This window comes from Stegostoma tigrinum, chromosome 15 (assembly GCF_030684315.1).
Source record: "Stegostoma tigrinum isolate sSteTig4 chromosome 15, sSteTig4.hap1, whole genome shotgun sequence".
NCBI classification, from domain to species: domain Eukaryota; kingdom Metazoa; phylum Chordata; class Chondrichthyes; order Orectolobiformes; family Stegostomatidae; genus Stegostoma; species Stegostoma tigrinum.
The window spans coordinates 64,809,469-64,830,051 of record NC_081368.1 but is presented as its reverse complement, the minus strand read 5'-3'; the positions used below and the strand labels follow the sequence as shown (position 1 = coordinate 64,830,051).

The following is a 20,583-nucleotide window of genomic DNA, read 5'->3' as shown; positions in this document are numbered from 1 at the left end:
ATGCTCATTCACAACATACGGGTGGGTGAGGATGAGGGTGAGGGAGAAGTGTCGTAGGCAATAGTAAAAGTGGCAGATTATGAGCCTTGGTTGGAGGTGGGTACAGTACAGAGATAGAGTGAATGCAAAGTATTGGAGAGAAGATGGTGGCACTTACAGCGGCAGAGTGAAGAAGTACATTGGCCTTCTTGCTACAGTGCTGGGTATTCTTCCAGATGGCGGGGTACATTAATTTGGGTCGCAACCTTAGACCAGGCTAGTAGGGTCTGGAGGCTTTCACTGCTGTTCTGGGGAAAACAGCAAGTTCCACGATCCAGCCGTACTTTCAGGTCCCTCTCTGCAAGTCGCAGTGTGGTTAGCCCCAGTCTGTCACGTCTGGGGCAAATATACAGGGACACAGCAGGGCAACCCCAGACTGACTGTGGTTGTCCAGTTGCATGATAGGATTATAAAGACGGTGCAGTGCCACAGATGCCAATGAATTCCGAGATATCCAGTGAATGCTGAGTAGTTATGAGAATGGTGCATGGTAAGACGAGGTGGAAATTGGGTGCAAGAGATGTCATTGGAGTGTGGGACATAATTAATGAGGCCATTTTGGGAAGAGACAGCAAGATATTTGCTTAATAAAAAAATATTTATGATAGATTTAAACTCAACAACTGATCCAGCATGCGCTGCCATTTTGGAACAGAGTTTTAAAAATCTTGGCAAAAGTTAAAATCAAATTTATAAAAACACCCTGCAAAAACAAATGGCTGGCTTCCTGCAATTTATTTCAAAATCCAAATGATTTACATTGAAATCCAAAGCAAAGCATTGGTGCATGCATGCACACACACACCTCTCCCACGCATACACATACACACACACGCATGCACAAACACATTCATTCTCTCCCTCTCTCACACAAATTAACTACCTAATTAACCAATGCAAAACACTGTTTCAGCATATCACCACACAATTATGTAGATTTCTTAATCTGCCCTGTGAATATTGCAGCTGATTTTTTTTCTCTTTCATAATGTTCAATGCCTATTGCATAGAAAGAGTGTTGTGACTAACTCCACATATGAATAGTCCTGCAAATAACACTTTTTAAATCTGGATCACTGTACATATCATTTCAGTGCCACTAACGAGGAAAGGTCACTCCAGAATAAATGGGTATTCTAGGTAAAACTGTCATCTAGGATCAACCTAGATTGGAAGTGCACAGTGAATGGCAGGGTATTTAGGCCCAAGGGTGGAAAGCTATAACAGAAAAATACCCAATGTAAAATCTGTCCATTATAAATTGTAACTCACAATTTTACAAGCCCGGAATCAAAGCCTTTGAAGACAAAATGACAAGCAAATGGAAATGTGGTTGATGTATTTTTCTAACTTGATAGTCAAGCTATGTAAGTACACTCCCATGGCTGGTGATATTATAGCAAATAGATCTTTACTGAATCGAGTTTTATGACAAAGATGCTAGCATCTTTAATTTGTTCCATTCTATTAAGGCTAGAACTGATTTTGATTCGGTGCACCAAGGGGAATGGCCCCAGAAATTGGAGCACTAGACTTGGTGTCCCACTCTCACTCCTATCCCAGATACTGGTCGTCTTTGTTGAGGGTCTTTGTTGCCATCAGAACCAAGTTGGAGTCTGTTGGATTTGACAAGTCATGCTGCTGTGGCATTATGAAACACCACATACTCCAGTTTCAAATTCAAGATACAAATGGATGTGGCAAATCCCATTTGTAACAGGTGTGGAGCAGCTATTATGAGAAAGGTGTACTGTGGGCAGTTCACAGAAGGACTTAGGAAATATACAGTTTTCCTGATGGCGACATATGAGCAGTTTATTCCTGGGCCAATGAGATTGAGGCCTCTGCTGATACATCCCCAGGATTTCCTGCCTTCCCAAAAGTGGCAAACTGCAGCAAGGTGGACACTTTGTGTACGCAGGTTGGGCCAGCAAAACGTACAGGGCCTCCCTGTGGCTTCCTCCTCTTTTCTCCCTCACATTCTCCAACATCAGTTAAAATCACCCCTTCCAACTTCTTAAATGGAGAAACAGGTCAACATGACCATTGCCCAGAAGAATAAAGTCAATCAGCTTTACATCTCAAGCTGAACCCGACAAATAAACTAGAAACTCAAGATAGAAGCCTCCAATCCTTCTCTATTCAAATAATGCCTGTTACTCCCAATTGTACCAATGTGGTGCCTTACATAAAACACTCGTGATTCCTTGGTGATTTACAACCGTATTATTTGCTTATGATGTACTTTTGAGAAAAACAGGGCAAGGTGTCAGAACAAAATATACTTTGTAATCCTATAATGACCCTTCTACACTATGCATTTTCATTACTTTGAAAATGCATGTTATATACTGTACCCTACACTTGTAAGCATTTCCAAGGAAGAGTTTGGAAAGAAGTTTGTTGCCTCACATTGTGCACTGTTCCCAGTACCTCCGGCAGAAAAAAAATGTTCAACTCAAGTGGAGGCAATCATCATTGTCTTTATTCTCCTCACACTGGGCATCAATTGTTGGGATGTGATAATTGAGAGTGTAAGAGTATTAACAGTCTCTCTCTCTATCTCTGTCTGCTGTGAAAGAGCACTCACTCAATAATACAACGGTGACTACAATTCCAAAGCAGTTCGTTGTTCTGAAATTCATTGGGATGTCCTCAGATGATGTAGGATGATACGTGACCTCAGCACACTGGCTGTAGAGATTTTCAAACCTGCTACAGAAACAGCCAGACTCTGTGTGCCACTATTATCAGATATCAGAAAGTTTAAATGCAGTCACCGGTGACCATGATAGAGAGAAGACGTGCCCTGTCATTCTTTAGCACACTATATCAGTCCCAAACATGCCGTACAAATGATTTTGAATGTTTACTCCTTTTGGTGTTGTTAAGCTCCATAAGCAACATTTACGAGCTTCCACATCTTACATTCAATCAATCAATCAATCTCGAACACGTGAACAAGGAGAAGGAATAGGCCACTTAGCCTGTTCTGGCTTTTGACAAGATGATGGCTGATCTCAATGTGGCCTCAACTTCACTTTCTTCTCTACACCCCTCCACCCCACCGTTTGACTCCATTGGCAATTGGGAATGACAGAAAAAATTACATCGTATGCATGAGAATGTAATATGTGCAAATGTGCTTTACGTTCATCACTGCTACTGTTATAATAATAGAGAAAAACCATTTCAGTGATTTATATGATATTCATAGGTAATTACACTGGTTGGTATATTAAAGACTGGAAACTATTCCCCAATAAAACACACTTCTGTTCCCAAGATAACTGCTTTGCTACACTAGATTAACCTTGACTGAGCTGTTTTGGCACAGACCCTGGGAGAATTTCAAGTAGTTTCAACATCAGTCAATGGGGAATTTAATGAAAACTGAATGGATGAACTCTTTCAATAATGCAAAGAAGAAACTCATCAGAATGTGAATCACCTCTGCTTCTTTTAAACAGCTGAGTTAATAAAAAGTTCAGTCTTTGCCGCTATTTATCATAATCTGCCTTTGTTGTTTGAGTTGATATTCTGTAAGAAAACAGAAAGAATAGGAGTGAGTGGGCCATGTTTAGGTTGTCGGATTGTAATGAGCGAAGTACTGAAAGTTTCAGTCTGCTGACCTCAGATAGCTGCCATTTACTTCAATGATTTAGACAAGATAAACGAGTGTGGTCAAAGTTTGGTAACAATACTAGGTGGGAAAGTAATCTGTGACAAGGATGCTAAGAGACTATGAATGATTTAGACACACTAGGAAAGTCAGCAAACCTGTGTCAGATGGGATAGAATGTGGAGAAAGTGAAATTATCCAATTTTTGACAAAAATGGAAAAGGAGAATTATTTTACTATAGAAGTGGCGAACTAAAAAAAATTTATTGATCAAAAAAAGTAGGATGCCCTTGTACAGGAATCACAGCAAGTTAACATGTAGGTAAGGCAAGTGATTAGGAAAGAAATTAGCATGCTTGACCTTATTACAGTTAGATGATAAAAGCTTGAGGAAATCTTACTTCAATTGTATAAGACCTTGGTGAGATCGCATCTGGAGTTCTGTGTACGATTTTGGTCTCCTTATTTATGGGGGTGGTGTAATTCCCAGAGATGGACTTCAATGAGGTTTTGCTTGTCTAACTGATTCCTGGAATGGTTAGAGTGTTCTGTGAAGACTGAAGATTACAACACTGTGTGGACTAGGAACTCACAGTGTCACCATATGGGAACAGGCATTTAGGACTAAAATAAGGAGAAATTTGTTCACATGAAAAAATGTTAAGTACCTTAGGAACTTTCTATCACAAAAAAAGGTGTGGCAGCTCAGCCATCAGGTATTATTGAAGTCAGAGAACTTGTAGATTGTGGAGACTTACAGAATCAAGGGATGTGACAATGGTATGGGAAAGTATTGATGGCCAGCCATATTGGATGATAGTGCAGTTTCAAAGTGTCAAATAGCCTACTACTGTTCCTTTCTGCTATGTTTCTATGTTCTTAACTAAAATGCTCTGTGTCAGCCTTCATTCAGTGACAGCAACTTCACCTGGGACTGTAGATTGAAGCATTGCTCAGGAGACTTGAACATAGAGTCAAGGCTGGTACCTCAGTGGGATACTAAGGAACAGCTGCACAGCCAGAGGTCTCATCTTTCAGTTGAGGCATTGTATGAATACCCTGTCTGTCCTCTCAAATGGACAAAAAAGATGCCATAGGGCTATTTCAAAGAAGGGTAGGAGAGCACTCCATGCTCTGGCCAAATCATATTCCTCAAACTATATCATTAAAACAGATTATTTTGTCATTAACAGCGCTGTTATGGGAGCTGTGTGCAAAGCATTTTGCACACCATACCAGTGACTACATTCTGAAGTATTTTATTATCTGTAAATGATTTTAGTAAATGCAGATTTTGTTTTCCTTCAATGTTAACAGAAGAGATTCCCACACACTGTGAACTCGAGTTATCCATTGAGGGAGATCCAGTTATTAAATGATTTGGAAAAGGGACCTATTGCTGAAGTTGGTTAACTAGGCTGCTACAACAAGGATACTTGGGTCTATCACTAAAGGTTACAATTCTTCCCCAAGGGTTCAGGGAACTCCGATGCATAGAAACATTAGAATGAGTATGAAGGTCCAAACTAGGGCAGATAGCAGAGTGCTATTACTAAACTGTAAGTGAATCTGTGATTGCACCAGAAATGGTTTGTCAGATTTCAAGCTACAACTGTCCAACTGGTATATCCTGTTAATTTTGATTGTATGTTGAACATCTTGGAAATATTATTAACATTGGAATTATTCCTTCACTGTACTGGATCAAAATCCTGAAACTTTCTCCCTACCAATGGAAATACTGACACCACAAAAGGGTAAGAGTTGGGCACGGTGCCTCAACAATGCCTTCTCAAAGGGCAGTTAGTGTGGGGAAATAAATGTCACTCTTTTGCAACAAAAACACCAGAAACAAATCTTTAGAAGTTTTCCTTGTGTGACTGGAAATGGCTTTGGTGATGGAGCAGTAATAATTCATTAGCAGTGACAAACAGACATGTAATGTTACATAAAAATGAATGGCCTCTCCCTGTACTGACCTAAATTTCTTAAAACACACCAGCTGACTCTTTCATATACAAACTCTGAGACACAAGCTGGATAGCCTAAAGGATTTTTTCATTCTACTTTAAATTTAATCCAATTTCTCCCAGAACTTCACCACAGAACTGTCAAACCTTTTATCATTTTTGACTATTGCTCTTGGCTAACTAACACTTGCAATTGGCAGACAGCAACTGGCTCGGCGTGATCATTTGTATGAATGTCTGAAACCAGTGGAGAGCCTGCCCTACTCAATAGCATTGTAGCTCTGCTGCTAATGTCTAAATTTGATGTAAATAAGCAAATATGCACTCTTGATCCAATACAGCATCATAGAAAACAAGTAGGTGGTACCAGTTACGTAGATGATGTGTAGCTAACGATCCTCTGAAAAGTTTTGCAAACTCCAAAGCCCAAGAGGTCAGGCCAGCTTTTGTTTAATAGCTGCATTTACATAGCATTAACATGCTGTAGCCCTAAGTATTGTTTCACTGGTTGGGTTCATACAGATGTGTAAATATTAAGTAGATTTGAAGTAAATTTTCAGGCAATTGTTGAGAAGGGACAAGGAAAGATTCAATACAGAAACACACTGCAATAAGTCCACAGAGTGCCCCATCGCCAAGTAATCCTTTATTGATATGTGGAGAGTCCTTGACACTGATCCAGCTCCCTCAGAGCCAACTCTCAGAGTGAACAGAATGTCTGACACTCCTGTTTATATTTGTCAGCCAGAGCTCCCTGATTGGACCAAATTAACAGCCCCAATCAGGGAGCTCACAGTCTGTGCGAGGTACCCGGCTGATCTCATTATAATTATTACAGGTACCATGTGAAATTAATTGTAAAGGTGCGTTAATTATTTAGGATTCTAAATCAAGGCTTTCCCAACAGTGGATTGTGATCCCACATGGGATCCTGGGGTCACAAAGCTGTGAGGGACCTGTCAACGTTTGTGGGATTTTGTTTTAAATAAATGGTGAACATGGTATTATGTCTGAGATCCAATTTCAGCTCCAAAAAGAAATGCCAGCAAAACAGTCAGCTTTCAAAAGTCTGTGAAGATCGAACACTTTGCTCCCACAGCTCCCCCCTCAACTTCACAGGGATCCCACACCACCACTCCAGGCCCCTCCCCATCCCTAACCTGTCCCACTTTGAAGCCATAGCATTTTTCACACATTGTAATGGGGCCCCAGTAGCAAAAGGCTTAGGGAGCTCTAATTTATATTGACAAGATATCTAGAACACTCATCCTTGTAACATTCAGTACAGCAATTTCCAGGAGGTCTGCTACCTCATTTTTCCAATGAAGCGGCAAGTTCCACCCTACAGGTTTGTTAGAAGTAAACCTGAGGCTTTGCTATTTACAACATGATCCTTATAAAGGTTAAGAGTTGTACAGCAGGTGACGACTGCAAGCATCAGGTGCTAAGGAGAGATAATAGGAACTGCAGATGCTGGAGAATCCGAGATAACAAAGTGTGGAGCTGGATGAACACAGCAGGCCAAGCAGCATCTTAGGAGCAAAAAAGCAGAAGTTTTGGACCTAGACCCTTCATCAGAAAACCTATTCTGAAGTAGCTAAGGAGGAATTGGTTAAAGGATCTGCAACATACCAGAATAAAATTGAAATGCTGTGCCATCATGAAGGTGATCATTGATTAATAAAGGTTGTGAGAATTGAGGGGAAAAAGAAAGACATACTTCTGAAAGTATGCAAAGGCTACAAAAGCTTCATGCATTTTTAAAATTAATTTGCTGTCTTAGAAAAAGCAGTTACCAGTTTTAAGAGGGTTTAATATTTAAGTCTTGCCATGCGTGCATCAAAGTTTTTAACAATGATCCTCTATTAAATACCAGCAGTTGTTGTAGAAGCAAGAAAATATCGACTATAGGAACCCAGATGGGCTTCTGACTGGAAGAGCTCAGCACAGGATTGCAAACTCTCTATATTTTCAGGTAGTCCCTACACAAACTGTACTACATTATTAATATAAAAATATAAATGTGTACATATTTTATGAGCATATTTAATCTGTATCAAATATAAATTAAGTGTGGATTAAGCCACTTTAACTATAGTAATGGTGTCACGTTCAATGTAACATGTAATGTAACTTCAGGGTCATAGTTAACGAATCGAGTGAAACCGTTGTGCTATTACACATTGTTCTGATAGTTCTGTTGTATCATTTTAATCAAACACAAGAAGACAGACTTTAAGTTATTGGTGGCTACTGGCAATCGGGAGATGATCCAGTATTGAAGGAAAACAGGAGAACTCCGAAACTGATGTGGTGGTGACATTTTAACCCAGACGTCCCTGCATGAATTTAATAATTGGCCCAACCAATTACATTAACTAGGCATGATAATGAGCTAATGCCTTCGTCCCAGGAGTCAGACTCGTGAATATTTTTTGCATAACCTCCATTATCAGGGTATGCCTTTTCTCTTCAAATACAGGGTCCAAAACTGTATACAGTATTTCATAGAGCCTCACTAGCATCCTGCACAGTTGTAACAAAACTTCCCCATTTCTAAACGACAACGTCCTAGCAATAAAAGGTCAAAATGCCACTTGATTTCTTAAATCCATGCTGCACCAGCACGCTAACGCTTTGGGTTTTGTGAGACACAGGGTGGTCACTGTAGTCTCGCTAGCCCCAGCCATCAGAGATGACGCCACTCAGCTTTCTGGCACCACATTCAAATATTGGACCGACCCATGATACAAAACACTGACTGACGTTGACTTGGTGCCAACAGTGAGTGAACTATGACGGAAACAGTGAGGTAGGCGGTGGGTGAATTGAAGGCTTTAGGTCAATTGAAACGTAGGTGGTACATTTAAGTCTGATGGCCTCTCTATTGGCTTGGGAGGGGGTGGGAGGGTGAGCCTTACAGGTTGGACACTCTGTCGCCAATGAGAGGGGCAGCCCCACTCATCCCAGCCCCACCCACCACCAAATGGAGGCATTTGTCAATCTGGAACCAAGAAAACGGCAAGCTCCCATCTCCGAACTGCACTGCTCTTTCAGTCGCAAGGGGATTATCATAGGGCCAGATCTTCTAAGTGGGTGCACTATCACAAAAGATTGACTCCCTGCCCCTTCCCTTTTATTTTTGACAAAAGGGAGCGAAGCTCTGCATTTCTGGAAAGGAGATTCCGCACTGAGCTCCCTCAGAAATGAGGAGGCAAACTTGCGTTCTGACAGCTCTCTCGTAGCACTGCAGTGTCAGAGCAAGGCAAGCTGTAGTCCCTGTTCACAGCTGTCAGCTGCCATATTCTGTAAGGTCACTGTCAGCCACTGTGACACCTGCTGTCAAGCAGTTACACACAATGGAATGTCAGGGTGCTGGAAGGGCAGGTTGACAGTGGACATGGGGGAAGTGGTGCCAGCTAAGTAGGGCGACAAGTGGATTGGCTGTGAAGTAAGAAGGATAGTAGCTTTGGAGGGAGTAGTGTGCCAAATGAGTAGAGTGCCAGCTAAGTAGGGTTGCAATGGATGGTTATCAGTAGGTTTCCTCATCTGCGTTCGACCTGGCATCCTGATATTTCACAGGATCTGGATTCAATGTCAAGCACTCCCAGCACAGCTCCCTCCTGACTTTGTTTTGTTGTGACATTGCCTCTGATAGGCCACAAGTGCACCATGAGGACCAGCTCAAGTGAATATTGTGGCCAAGTAATACAATGGCCCTTATATTAAACTCTCGCCTTGACAGATCCATTCCCAGTGACATCACAACCATTCACACTGTCTCAGCCGATATGGTTGCCTGCATTGTTAACACTGACCTCGAACTGTAATTACTTCCATCACTCAATGAATGCAAAAGATAACCAGATTATTCACTCTCCCAGCCACCAGGACTAATATTTATTCAGTGCATTCACAGAAACATCTCTGACCTTATTAAAAATATCCTCAATCAACCGGCTTCTTAAAATACAAAATCATTTCTCAGCTGAAGCCTGCCTGAGTTTTAAAAGGACAACACCCAGCAATTCTAAGTCACTAGCTGTCTGCATCCACAGCAATATCTCATTGTGGCCTAGTGCCCTTCATACTTCAAAAAAGAATCCATTATTTCAACTCTCCTCATGAAAATTAAACATAGGGTCGACATTTATCATGCGACAGTGTTGTTGATGGTAAATTACCAGTACATTACCTAGGCACTAGCTTCAGTTTGGCAGTGTGAAATCTGTATTTGCAAGACTGTTAACCTGTTAGTGGATGTTTGCATTGAGACACAGAGGGATTATGTTGCAGATTTACTTCACAGGTTAGGTCACATAAACTATTTAATCCATTGACATCCAAAACTAGAGGAATGGAATGAAACTGAGAAAAATACAACAGGAATGTCAATACCCAATATGGCCTCACTGCTCCCTATTTCTCAATTCCTCCAACTTCTAAGATCCCTCCTGCCCTCCAATTCTGGTCTTGTGTGCTTTTCTGATTCATTTCACTTCATCGTTGGTGCCAGTACCTTGATGTTACCAAGGCCCAAAGCTGTGCATTTCACTCCTTCAACCAGTCTGTCGCCTGGTTATTTTTATTCAAAAAAAATCACAGATTTGATGTGATGCAGAGGGTTGCCAGGCAGCCCAATGTGTCTGCACTGGCTCTCTGAGCATTTTAACTCAGAACCAATCTCTGCCTATTTGCTGTAACCCTGCCTGGGGCTTGGGCCGCACTGGCTAGGCCACAGTTTATTGCATATCCATAACTATTCTTGGGGTGGTGGTGGTGAGCTGCTTTCCATATCTATTGCAGTCCATTTGATGTAGGTACACATAGTACCATTCAGAAAGAAATTCCAGGATTCTGATTCAGTGACAGTGAAAAATCTATGATACAATTCCAAGTCAGGATGGTATGTAATTTGGAGGGGAACTTTACAGGGGGAAAACACCTCTCTCTCCCCCTTTGATGTGGTTCTTAAACCCTGCCATAGATTAGAGTCTAAATATTTACCTCTAAAGCCTCATAAAATGTTCAATTTATATGCCTAGTTTAAAGGTCAAATAGCAGGTATTGATACAGGCGGTCAACATTTTGCAATGTGAAAAACAGACTTAACACCAAATTAAACCAATATGTCACATTTTATTTCATGAAATAATTCTACATGAATAGTTTGAGACAATCATAATGATGAATCTTAATTTTTAAACCAAATTCCATCGGGTTACAAAGGAGGATTGCTTGCTGTGAGGCCTAACAAGTTTTCTCGTCAAAGTTTACCTAGCATGCATCATTAACTACCTATTCCATCCCTACAGCGCACTGCTGACTTGATACTAGCCTCAGTCTGCCACTCTACATACACAGATCAACTCACCACTGCCAGGATATCCCTGAATTCACCAGCATTCCTGCCACTGACGCCATCTTTAAAATCCAATGGTGCACCTGAACAAGCACTGTCAATCTGGTGCTGCCCTGCATGGTTCCTGACATTTGCTCTGGGCATGGCAGAGAAGGGAAAACTGGTTCCCCGCTTTGTAGGCAGGCTCCTGGAAGTCCTGATGGGTAGGTTGGTGCAGGTGAAGAACATCCTCTTGCCTCGGGACCCAGCAGAGGACGTGACATCAGCAGACCACGGCCCCAGGGCTACTGCAGTCTTAGTCGTCTGGTGGAATGCCCAGAAAGTAGGAAAAAGTTCAATGACCTTCTCCACTTGGTGCCACTAGCTTCCTCACACTTACTCTGTGCTACTGTATCCACCTGTCACTAAGGCTCACACTCAATGTTCTTTCAGGTCAAACTATTAGTTAGATGCCTTTATAGAGGGAGTAAATCCAATGTAACTGGATAAATATTACACACAAAGAGTTTTGTGGAATGTATACAATGGACCCTGTTACACAGAAACTGATGCAGTGGCTACTCACAGCTAAAAATCTTCCGCAACCATTTTATGTCAACTAGAAACCACTTTTAGCCATTTTATGCTGCTTCAGCCACGGGCAGCCCTAACACTCTGCCACTCACATTACTGCCCAAGGCACCTTCCCCACTTGCCCTCAGCTACCCCAATCCCTGCCACCACTCATCCTTCCTGCCCTCTGTACAACCTGCTCACTCACTCGGGACACCTCCTCATGTGCATCAAAGTTAATAGCTGTGCAATCCACATGCATCTCCCTTCACACCTGCCCCTCATTCCAGGGAGATAGAGCAGATAAAGAGTCACGATGGATAATGGGCAGTGTGACACTCTTATGAGGAAAGAAACTGACTGTAACTGACCCAATGGGTGTTCTGACTGTGCCCAAGCCCCTGGGCTAATATTGGAGGCTGCCCGTGGATTACTGTCTGCTGGGACCCACTAAACAAAGGCTATCCCCTTAACTTGACTGAAGACAGCTGACAGGCAACTTCTTAGTTTTGTATCTGTGCCTACAGCAATACTGAGAGTCTGCTATCTGAGGCTGAGGAGCAACGTGCAAAAAGGTAGGGCAAGGCAGAGATGCTAATGATTACATCTATGTGCTCAAAGTGGGTGAACACTAAGAGAATAAGTAAACAGTCTGGAGATGGAGCCGGGCCGGTCCGTGAGCTGGGTAGGTGTCCCTTAGCTTACATTTTCCTGCTGCAGCGCTATAATGAGAGTTGTTGGTGAAGCATTGAAGTGAAGTAACACACTGTAAGTGGATCAGAGATGTTTCATGAGGGATCTTTAGACATTGGCACATGTAAGATGCCAATGAACGTGGATTTGGAGTGCTTGTGCTCAGGGTTGACTGCATCATGCCCTGTGAGGTTAGTGCCTGGGGGCCCTGTGGAAAAGGTTTGGAGCTGGTGGCAAGCTGCATCTGCCAGGTATCTGCTCTGACATCACTGTAACCAAGTCAAGAATTCTTGGTCTCTAGTTTGCTTGTGGCTGCACCTTAATAAGGAGCGGTTTGGAGTTAACAAGCAACATTTCCCCACGCCAGCAATTCACTATTGTCTCACGAGAATCTCACCTCGACGCACGGGACTTTGTTAAAAGATGCAGCGAGTTGCTACCAACATCAAGATAGGTCTCAATGGAGTCTTCATGTGGTTCAGCAACATCTCTTGCCATGGCCCAATGTCATTCAGGCCCCTGTAAGATTCTAGCCATAATGTTTTCAGATTCATAAGTGTTGGAATACCCTGCAAAACGTTCGTCCAATTCAATCTGAAGCTCCGGATCACCATGAGGATTCTACACAGGATCCAATTTGTCATTTTCAGTTGAAGAACTCTCTCTCCATAACATTATCTTCAGGGCAGCTTCCTTCTTCCATTTCTGTAACAGGTTTTCACTTACATCAAATTATTGCAATGCAGTCTCATTGTTTGATGGGTTTGGAAGCATTATAACTTGTTGTTTGTAACCAGCTTCATACTTCATTCTTTTCACAGAGGGACTCATTTCTGTTTCTGAACCATTGTGTGCGTTCTCCTTTGAATGAATGTGGCTCTATTAATCTCCCTTGCATTCGGTTCCTCCAGAGTGTGTGTGTGTGTGTGTGTGTGTGTGTGTGTGTGTGTGTGTGTGTGTGTGTGTTGTTTGAAAGCAGGGTGTCATCTTATATCTTGAAGCGACTAATATGCACAGCACTATGGTAACTCTCTATCCAAGCTTTTAGCTGTACTTATATCTCCTTCTATGGCTTGGTGTCAAAGCTTCTGAGAAGTGATTTGGAACTGTTTAACTATCCTGAAGGTGTTATATACACACATTGACAAGCGATTGTTGATGTGACCAATTTCAGCTGAGCTGTATGAGAAACCACATCGAGGGCTCAAGTCATACCCTCAAACAAGTTTCAATGACATATAAACTGTAGGCATGCTTATCGACATGACCAATTTTCATAGTCTGCAAGCAGTCCTTATTGTGGATACTTTGTGGGTTTAACCAGCAGTCTGGGTTTTACAATGAAGTAAATACTAATTTTTGATTGAAAAGTATCTCATCCTCCGGCTCACCCCACTGTTTCAACTCTGACGCCTTCTCCTACAAAGCTGAAAGGTACATTCCCAAGCAATTAGTGGCCCTTAGATACTTCAGTGAAATGACACTTATGCCTGTAGAGGCTGAAGCCGTCACTGCCACCAACTGTTTAACAGTAAAAATCACAACAAGATCCAGCCCTGCATTCAACCACACACTTACTACAGCCTGGAGAGGGATTCACTGATGAAACTCAAAAGGTAATTGGGTAAATACGTGAAAAGGAAACATTTGCAGATCTATGGAGGCAGAGAGCGAGAACGGGACTGACTGAATAGCTGGAACCACCAAGGTTACACTGAGCCATATAGCCTCCTTCTGGTACATACTAATTTTATGTGACCCTACTATGTCAAATGCAAATACATACCTTCAATGTTGAGGTGGAATAGACAACCTTTTTAACAAATGAGGGCGATAAAAAAGTCATAAATCAAAACACTCTTATAAGAGGATTGCAGAAGCCCTGGCCCATAATTTGTTTGTGTGTTTGCATCATGAGTTGCAGAATGCACAAATTTGGACAACAGTACAGAATAAATAGGCCATGGCATTACACTTGAGGTGTCAGCATATTAATGCTCAGTGTCATTATTGAAAAATCCCCTCTCTTACTTCTTTGGAAAGCTTGAGTCATCTGAAGTGGATTATCACCACCAGTATCATCACAGAACAGGGGCATTTGGGAAAGTACAGCAAGTACTAGATTTGGTTAATGTCATTTTATCCCAATCCTGTCATTAGGTTGTAAAGCCCATTTTATAAAAAAGACACATCTTTCAACACTATATAATGGTAAAGAGGTGCCTTTGAGTTCAGTGTTTACACATGCTGCACAGCAGTGAACTATTCAGGCTTGTATGTCTTTAATCACGGAATCCCCACAATCTGGAAGCAGGCCATTTGGGCCATCAAATCCTATTGACCATCTGAACAGTATTCCATCCACACTTTAACCCCTACCCCATATCTGTAATGCTGCATTTCCCACAATAAATCCACCTAATCTGGACACTATGGGGCAATTTAGCACAGCCAATCCACCGAACCTGCTCATTTCGGGTTATGGGATGAAACCAGAGCACCCGGAGGAAACCCATGCATGCAAGGACAGAATGTGCAAACTTCACATGGACAGTCACCGAGGCTGGAATCAAACCTGGGTCCCTGGCACTGTGAGGCAGCAGTGCTAACCTCTGAGCCACTGTGCTGCCTGTTCACATCTGCAAGGAACTTGATGTGTTTTCTCATTTGATCTTGTGATGTGGGTGCCGCTGTCACATCCCTAGTTGCCCTTGAGAAGGTACTGGAGAGCTGCTTCCTTGAACTGCTGCAGTCCATCTGATGAACACCCATAGTGCCATTATGGAGGGAGTTCTAAGATTTTTACCCAATGACAGTAATATGGTTTCACTAAATTGGGACGGTATGAGATTTGGAGAGTAACTTGCAGATGGTGCAATTTTCAGCCATTTGCTGCCCCTGTCCTCGCAGATGGTAGCAATCTAGGGTTTGGAAGGTACTGTCAAAGCAGTCTTAGTGAGTTTATGTGGTGCAGCTTGTAGATGGTACATACTGCCGTTACTGTACATCAGTGATGGAGGGAGTGAATATTTAAAAAGTGATGATAGGGTGCTAATCAGTGTGCTGCTTAGTCCTGCATAGTGTTGAGCTTCGTGAATGCTGTTGGAGCTGCATTCATTTAAGACAGCATACTGTATAGTTCTGATTTGCATTTTGGGGTGTCCAGAAGTGAGTCATTTGCTGCAGGATTCCCAGCCTCTGACCTGCTCTTGTAGCTACAGTATTCTTATGAGTAGTCCAGTTCAGTTCGTGGTTAATGATGACCACAGAACACTGATTTTGGAGGGTTCAGTGACAGTAATGGTTAAACATTCAAGGACAATAAATCTATGTGGGAGTGTGTTCCAAATCTCAGGGCAAGATATATTGTTATTAATAGTGGTTAGGTTCATTTTCTTACAGATAGATTAACCTGAAATTTCTATTTCTAATACGGTCAGTTAATGTTTCAGCAAAAATTATTTGAGAGGAAAAACGCTTGCACAAAAACACCACGGATATAATTACTACACTGTGGACCCCAAGCACAATTCTCCACATTCATAAAAATGTCTGGTTCATTCATTTGTCCGGACAGGATTAATGAAAATTCTTGGTTTATTTTAATTCTAACCTTTGATCCAGGTGGCGCCGTCAGGCCTAGAAATGCATAGACAGCATTGTTCTCTCTGGCATCGAAAAATGCTTCAAAGTTCTACAAAGAAAGAAGACAGAATTATGGAATGACACAATAAACATGGAGGCCATTACGCCCACTGTACCTGTGCTAGCTCTTAGAGAGAGCTGTCTATGTTGTTCCAGTCCCGCGTTTTTCCGCTCAGTCCCACAGGTATTTCCTTTCAAATATTCATTCAGTTTCCACTTTGAAAGTTCCTGCTCAACTTTTTCTCACCAACTCTAAGGCTCTATAGATAATGTTAATGGTGAACTGCCTTTTCTCTGGGATGGGGTATTTCAAGGCTAGGTGCCACATTTTTAAAGTGAGACGAGAGAGATTTTAAAAAATGACATGGGAGCAATTTTTTTACACGTAGGGTGGTTTCCCACGTGGAATGAACTTCCTGAAGAACTGGTGGACTTGGGATCAATTACAACATTTAAAAGACATTTGGATAAGTACTCAAATAGGAAAGGTTTGGAGGGATATGGGCCATAAGCAGACAGGCAGGAATAGTTTAGTTTGGGATTATGTTCGGCATGGACAGGTTGGACCAATGTGTCTGTTTCCATGCTGTATGACTCTATTATCTGTCAGTCAGCACATTCAAGGTTGGAACAACTCACTGCAAAAAAAATGCAGACAACTTTTATCAATCTGCTTACTGATTTTCGCTTTTATCTTTCAGTAACTTCTGGATGCACAGTGGTTCGCAAATTGTCCTGTGAGGTGTAAAAGAATGTACAAAATGTAACTTTATATGGTGAATGGGTAACTAACGAGTGTAAAATGAATGTCATCTGATGTGATAGGAGTTGTATTTTCCTTAAAATATTGAGTAAGCTCATCATAAACCAAGTTACTAACAATTCTTTTACTAGTTTATTTATTGATACACAAAGAAGGGATAATAACTTTACGCAGGAAAGGATAACTGAAAATTAGCAGCAGCATTTACTATTATCGATAACAGATTGGTAACAAATATTCCATTGTTGTTCTTGATGCAGTGCAGAAATGGACAAGAAAAACCAAGAGAGTTTGATATAACATAAGGAACTGCTGACTAAAAGTGAGCAAATCAGAGCTGCTATGGACAAAAAATGATTGTTCACGTTGGATCAGATGAGTAGCATTTCAGAGCATGAAGAGGGGTTTTGAAACATACAAATAAGGAACAAAAATAGGCCACTTGGCCCTTTCAGCCTGTTCCACTACGCAATAAGATCATGGCTGATTTGATCTTAACCTCAACTGTCCATTCCTGCGTACCACTGATAATCGTTTAACTCCCTTGGTAACCGAAAAGCTACCAACTTCTGCCTGAAAAATATTGAAAGGTTCTTCATCCACTGCCTGTTGAGAAAGGGAACTCCAAAGGCAAGCAACCCTCAGAAGGAAAGAAAAACTTCTCCTCATGTCGATTTTAAATGCATGACCCCTTGTTTTTAAACTATGGTTCCCAGTTCAAGATAGTCCCAAGACAGGCCATAAGGTAGAAGAGAAGAATTAGGCCATTCGGTCCATCAAGACTGCTCCACCATATCATCACGGCTGATATGTTTCTCAAGCCCATGCTCCTCCCTTCTCCACATAACCTTTGATCCCCATACCAATCAAATACCATTAATTACTTGACCTCTACAGGCTTCTGCGGCAATGAGATCCACAGATTCACCACCCTCTAGATGAAGACACTCCTCCTCAACTCGATTCTAAAGGGTCAACACTTCCCTCTGAGGCTATGCCCTTCAGTCCTGGTCTCTCCTACTAATGGAAACATCTCCGCATCCACTGTACCTAGGCCCCTCTTTATTCTGTAAGTTTCAATGAGACAACCCCTCATTCATCTAAACTCCATCGAGTTTTCAGCCAGGAGTATTCAACTGCTTTCATTCTAAAGATCATTGTTGTAAAGCTCCTCTGGACACCATCCAATGCCAGCTAATCCTTTCTTAGAATACGAAGCCCAAAACTGCTCACAATATTCCAAATGCCTCTGATCAGAGCCTTATACAGCCCCAGCAATACATCTCTGCTCTTCTATTCTAGTTTTCTCAAAATTAATGTGAACGTTGCACTTGCCTTCCTAAATGCCAACTGAACCTGCGTGTTAACCTTAAGAGAATTCTGAACTAGAACTCCCAAGTCTCTTTGTGCTTCAGATTTCTGAAGTTATTTCCCTGTTTAGAAAATAGTCTACGCCTCTATTCTTCCTACGAGAGTGCCTAACCTCACACTTTCTCACATTGTATTTCATCTGCCACTTCTTTGCCCAATCTCTGAGCCTGTCCTAGTCCTTCTGCTGCCTCACTGCTTCCTCCATGCTGCCTGACACTCCAACTATCTTTGTGTCACCTGCAAACTTAGCAACAGTGTTCTCAGTTCCTTCATCCAGATTATTAATGCATAACATGAATAGTTGTGGTCCCAACACTGACCCCTGAGGAGCTCCACTAATCACCGACTGCCATCCTGAAAAAGACACCTTTATCCCCACTGTCCGTTTTCTGCCAGTCAGCCAATCCTCTATCCATGCCAGCACATTCCCCCCACGGGCTCTTATATTATTTAGTTGCTTCCTGTGTGGCACCTTGTCAAAAGCCGTCTTGAAATCCAATTTGATTATATCTACTGGCTCTCCTTTGTCTAACTTGCTCATAACCTTCCCAAAGAATTCTAATAGGTTTGTCAGGGGTCACCTCCCCTTGATGAAGCCGTACTGACTCAGCCCTATTTTCCCATGCATTTCCAAACACTCCACAAATAATGGACTCTAAAATCTTACCAATAACTGAGGTCAGCTTAACTGGCCTATAGTTACCTGTCTTGTGCCTCCCTCCCTTCTCAAACAGGGGTCTTATATTAGCCATTTTCCAGTCATCTGGGGCCCTCCCTGACCCCTGAAACATCTCTACCAACATCTCCATAATCTCCTCATCTATCTCAGAGTTATGCAGCACGATACCTTCACAACAGGGTGCAGCCCATCCGGTCTGGGTGATTTACTCATCTTCAGACCTTTCAGCTTCCTCAGCACCTTCTCCTTAGTGATGGACACTACACTCACCTCTGTCCCTTGACTCTCTTGAAGTTCTGCTTGCATTTTCCAAGTGATAGCTCATTCAAAATACCTATTCAGTCTCTTTACCAGCTCTTTGTTCCCTTTACTATTTCTCAAACCTCATCTTCCAGTGGTCCAATGTCCACTCTTGCCTCTCTCTTAGCTTTTAGATATCTAAAACAGACTCTTGCAATTGTCTTTTATAATACGAGCTAACTTACCCTCCTATTTCATCTTCTGGACTGTATTGCTTTTGTAGTTGTCTTCTACAGGTTCTTAAAGGCTTCCTAATCTTTGGCTTTCTAACAATCTTCACCACATTGTATGCTTTTCCTTTTGCGTTTATGCTGTCCCTGATTTCCCTTATCAGCCATCGTTGCCTCATCCTTCCCTAAGTATGTTTCTTCTTCCTTGGGATAATTTTTCTTCTGTACTTCCCCAATTACCCTAACAAACCCATGCCATTACTGCTCCACTGTCTTCCTTGCCAGACTCCCCTTCCAATCAGCTCTAGGCAGCTCCTCTCTCATGTCTTTGTAATTACCTTTACTCAATTGCAATACAATTATAACTGATTCAATCTTCTCATTTTCAAACTGCAGGGTGAATTCTGTCATATTATGGTCCCTGCCCTCCCCAACGGGGATCCTACACCTTAAGCTCCCTAATGACAGCTGCCTCATTACACATCCCCAAATCCAGAATTGCCTGCTCCCTTGTCGGCTCCACCACAAGCTGCTGCAAAAACCATATCGCAGACATTCCACAAATTTCTTTTCTTTGGATCCACTACCAACCTTATCTTCCCAGTCCACCTGCATATTGAGGTCCCCCATGGTTATGGTAATAATGCCATTCTGACATGCCTTTTCTATCTCCTGATTTAGTTACTGCCCCACATCTTGACTACTGATGGAGGCACTACACATATCTCCCAACATGATCTTTTCCTTTGTAGTTTCTCAACCTACCCACACAGATCCTACACCTTCCAACACTGTACCACTTCTTACTATGGATTTAATTTCATTTCTTACTATCAAGACAGCCTGACCCTTTCTGACCATCTGCCCATCCTCTCAATAGGACATGTACTCTTGGATATTTAGTTCCCCGCCCTGATATGCTTGTAACCAAGTCTGTGTTGCCCACAACATCACACCTGCCAAATTCAACAGGAAACATCCTTCCCACATCCACTCAGTCAAATCACTTTTGGATCTTAGAAGTTTCAATTCAGTCACTTCTGACTAATCTAAACTCCACAGAATACAGGTGCAGTCTGTCCAGGCTTTCCTCATAGGACAATCTGCTCAATCAAGAGGCTAATTTGGTAAACCTTCTGAAAGTAAAACAGGAACAGAAGACAAGGAGATGGTACCTTAGTTTCTGTGAACAGGCGGTCAGGCTGGCTGGAATCTAACACACCCTTAGCAGAGAAATTAACCAATCAGAACAAGATAACAGACCCTACCCTGGTCAGCAAGCACATGGGTGATTTATGATCTGTTTCAAAATGGAAATTAGCGTCTAGACACTGTGGCATGATTAAATGGTGGAGTGGACTCGATGGGCCGAATGGCCTTACTTCCACTCCTATGTCTTATGGTTTTATGTTCATCT

General features: G+C 42.1%; 1 protein-coding gene across 1 annotated transcript in view; it reads right to left on the bottom strand.

Annotated features, from left to right (window-relative positions):
* LOC125458913 (adapter SH3BGRL) overlaps positions 1-20,583 on the bottom strand; it is a 74,352-nt gene that overhangs the window by 7,649 nt on the left and 46,120 nt on the right. The window contains exon 3 of the mRNA XM_048544748.2: positions 15,852-15,932. Within this exon, the coding sequence (XP_048400705.1) occupies positions 15,852-15,932 (81 nt within the window). The remainder of the gene's footprint in view (positions 1-15,851; positions 15,933-20,583) is intronic.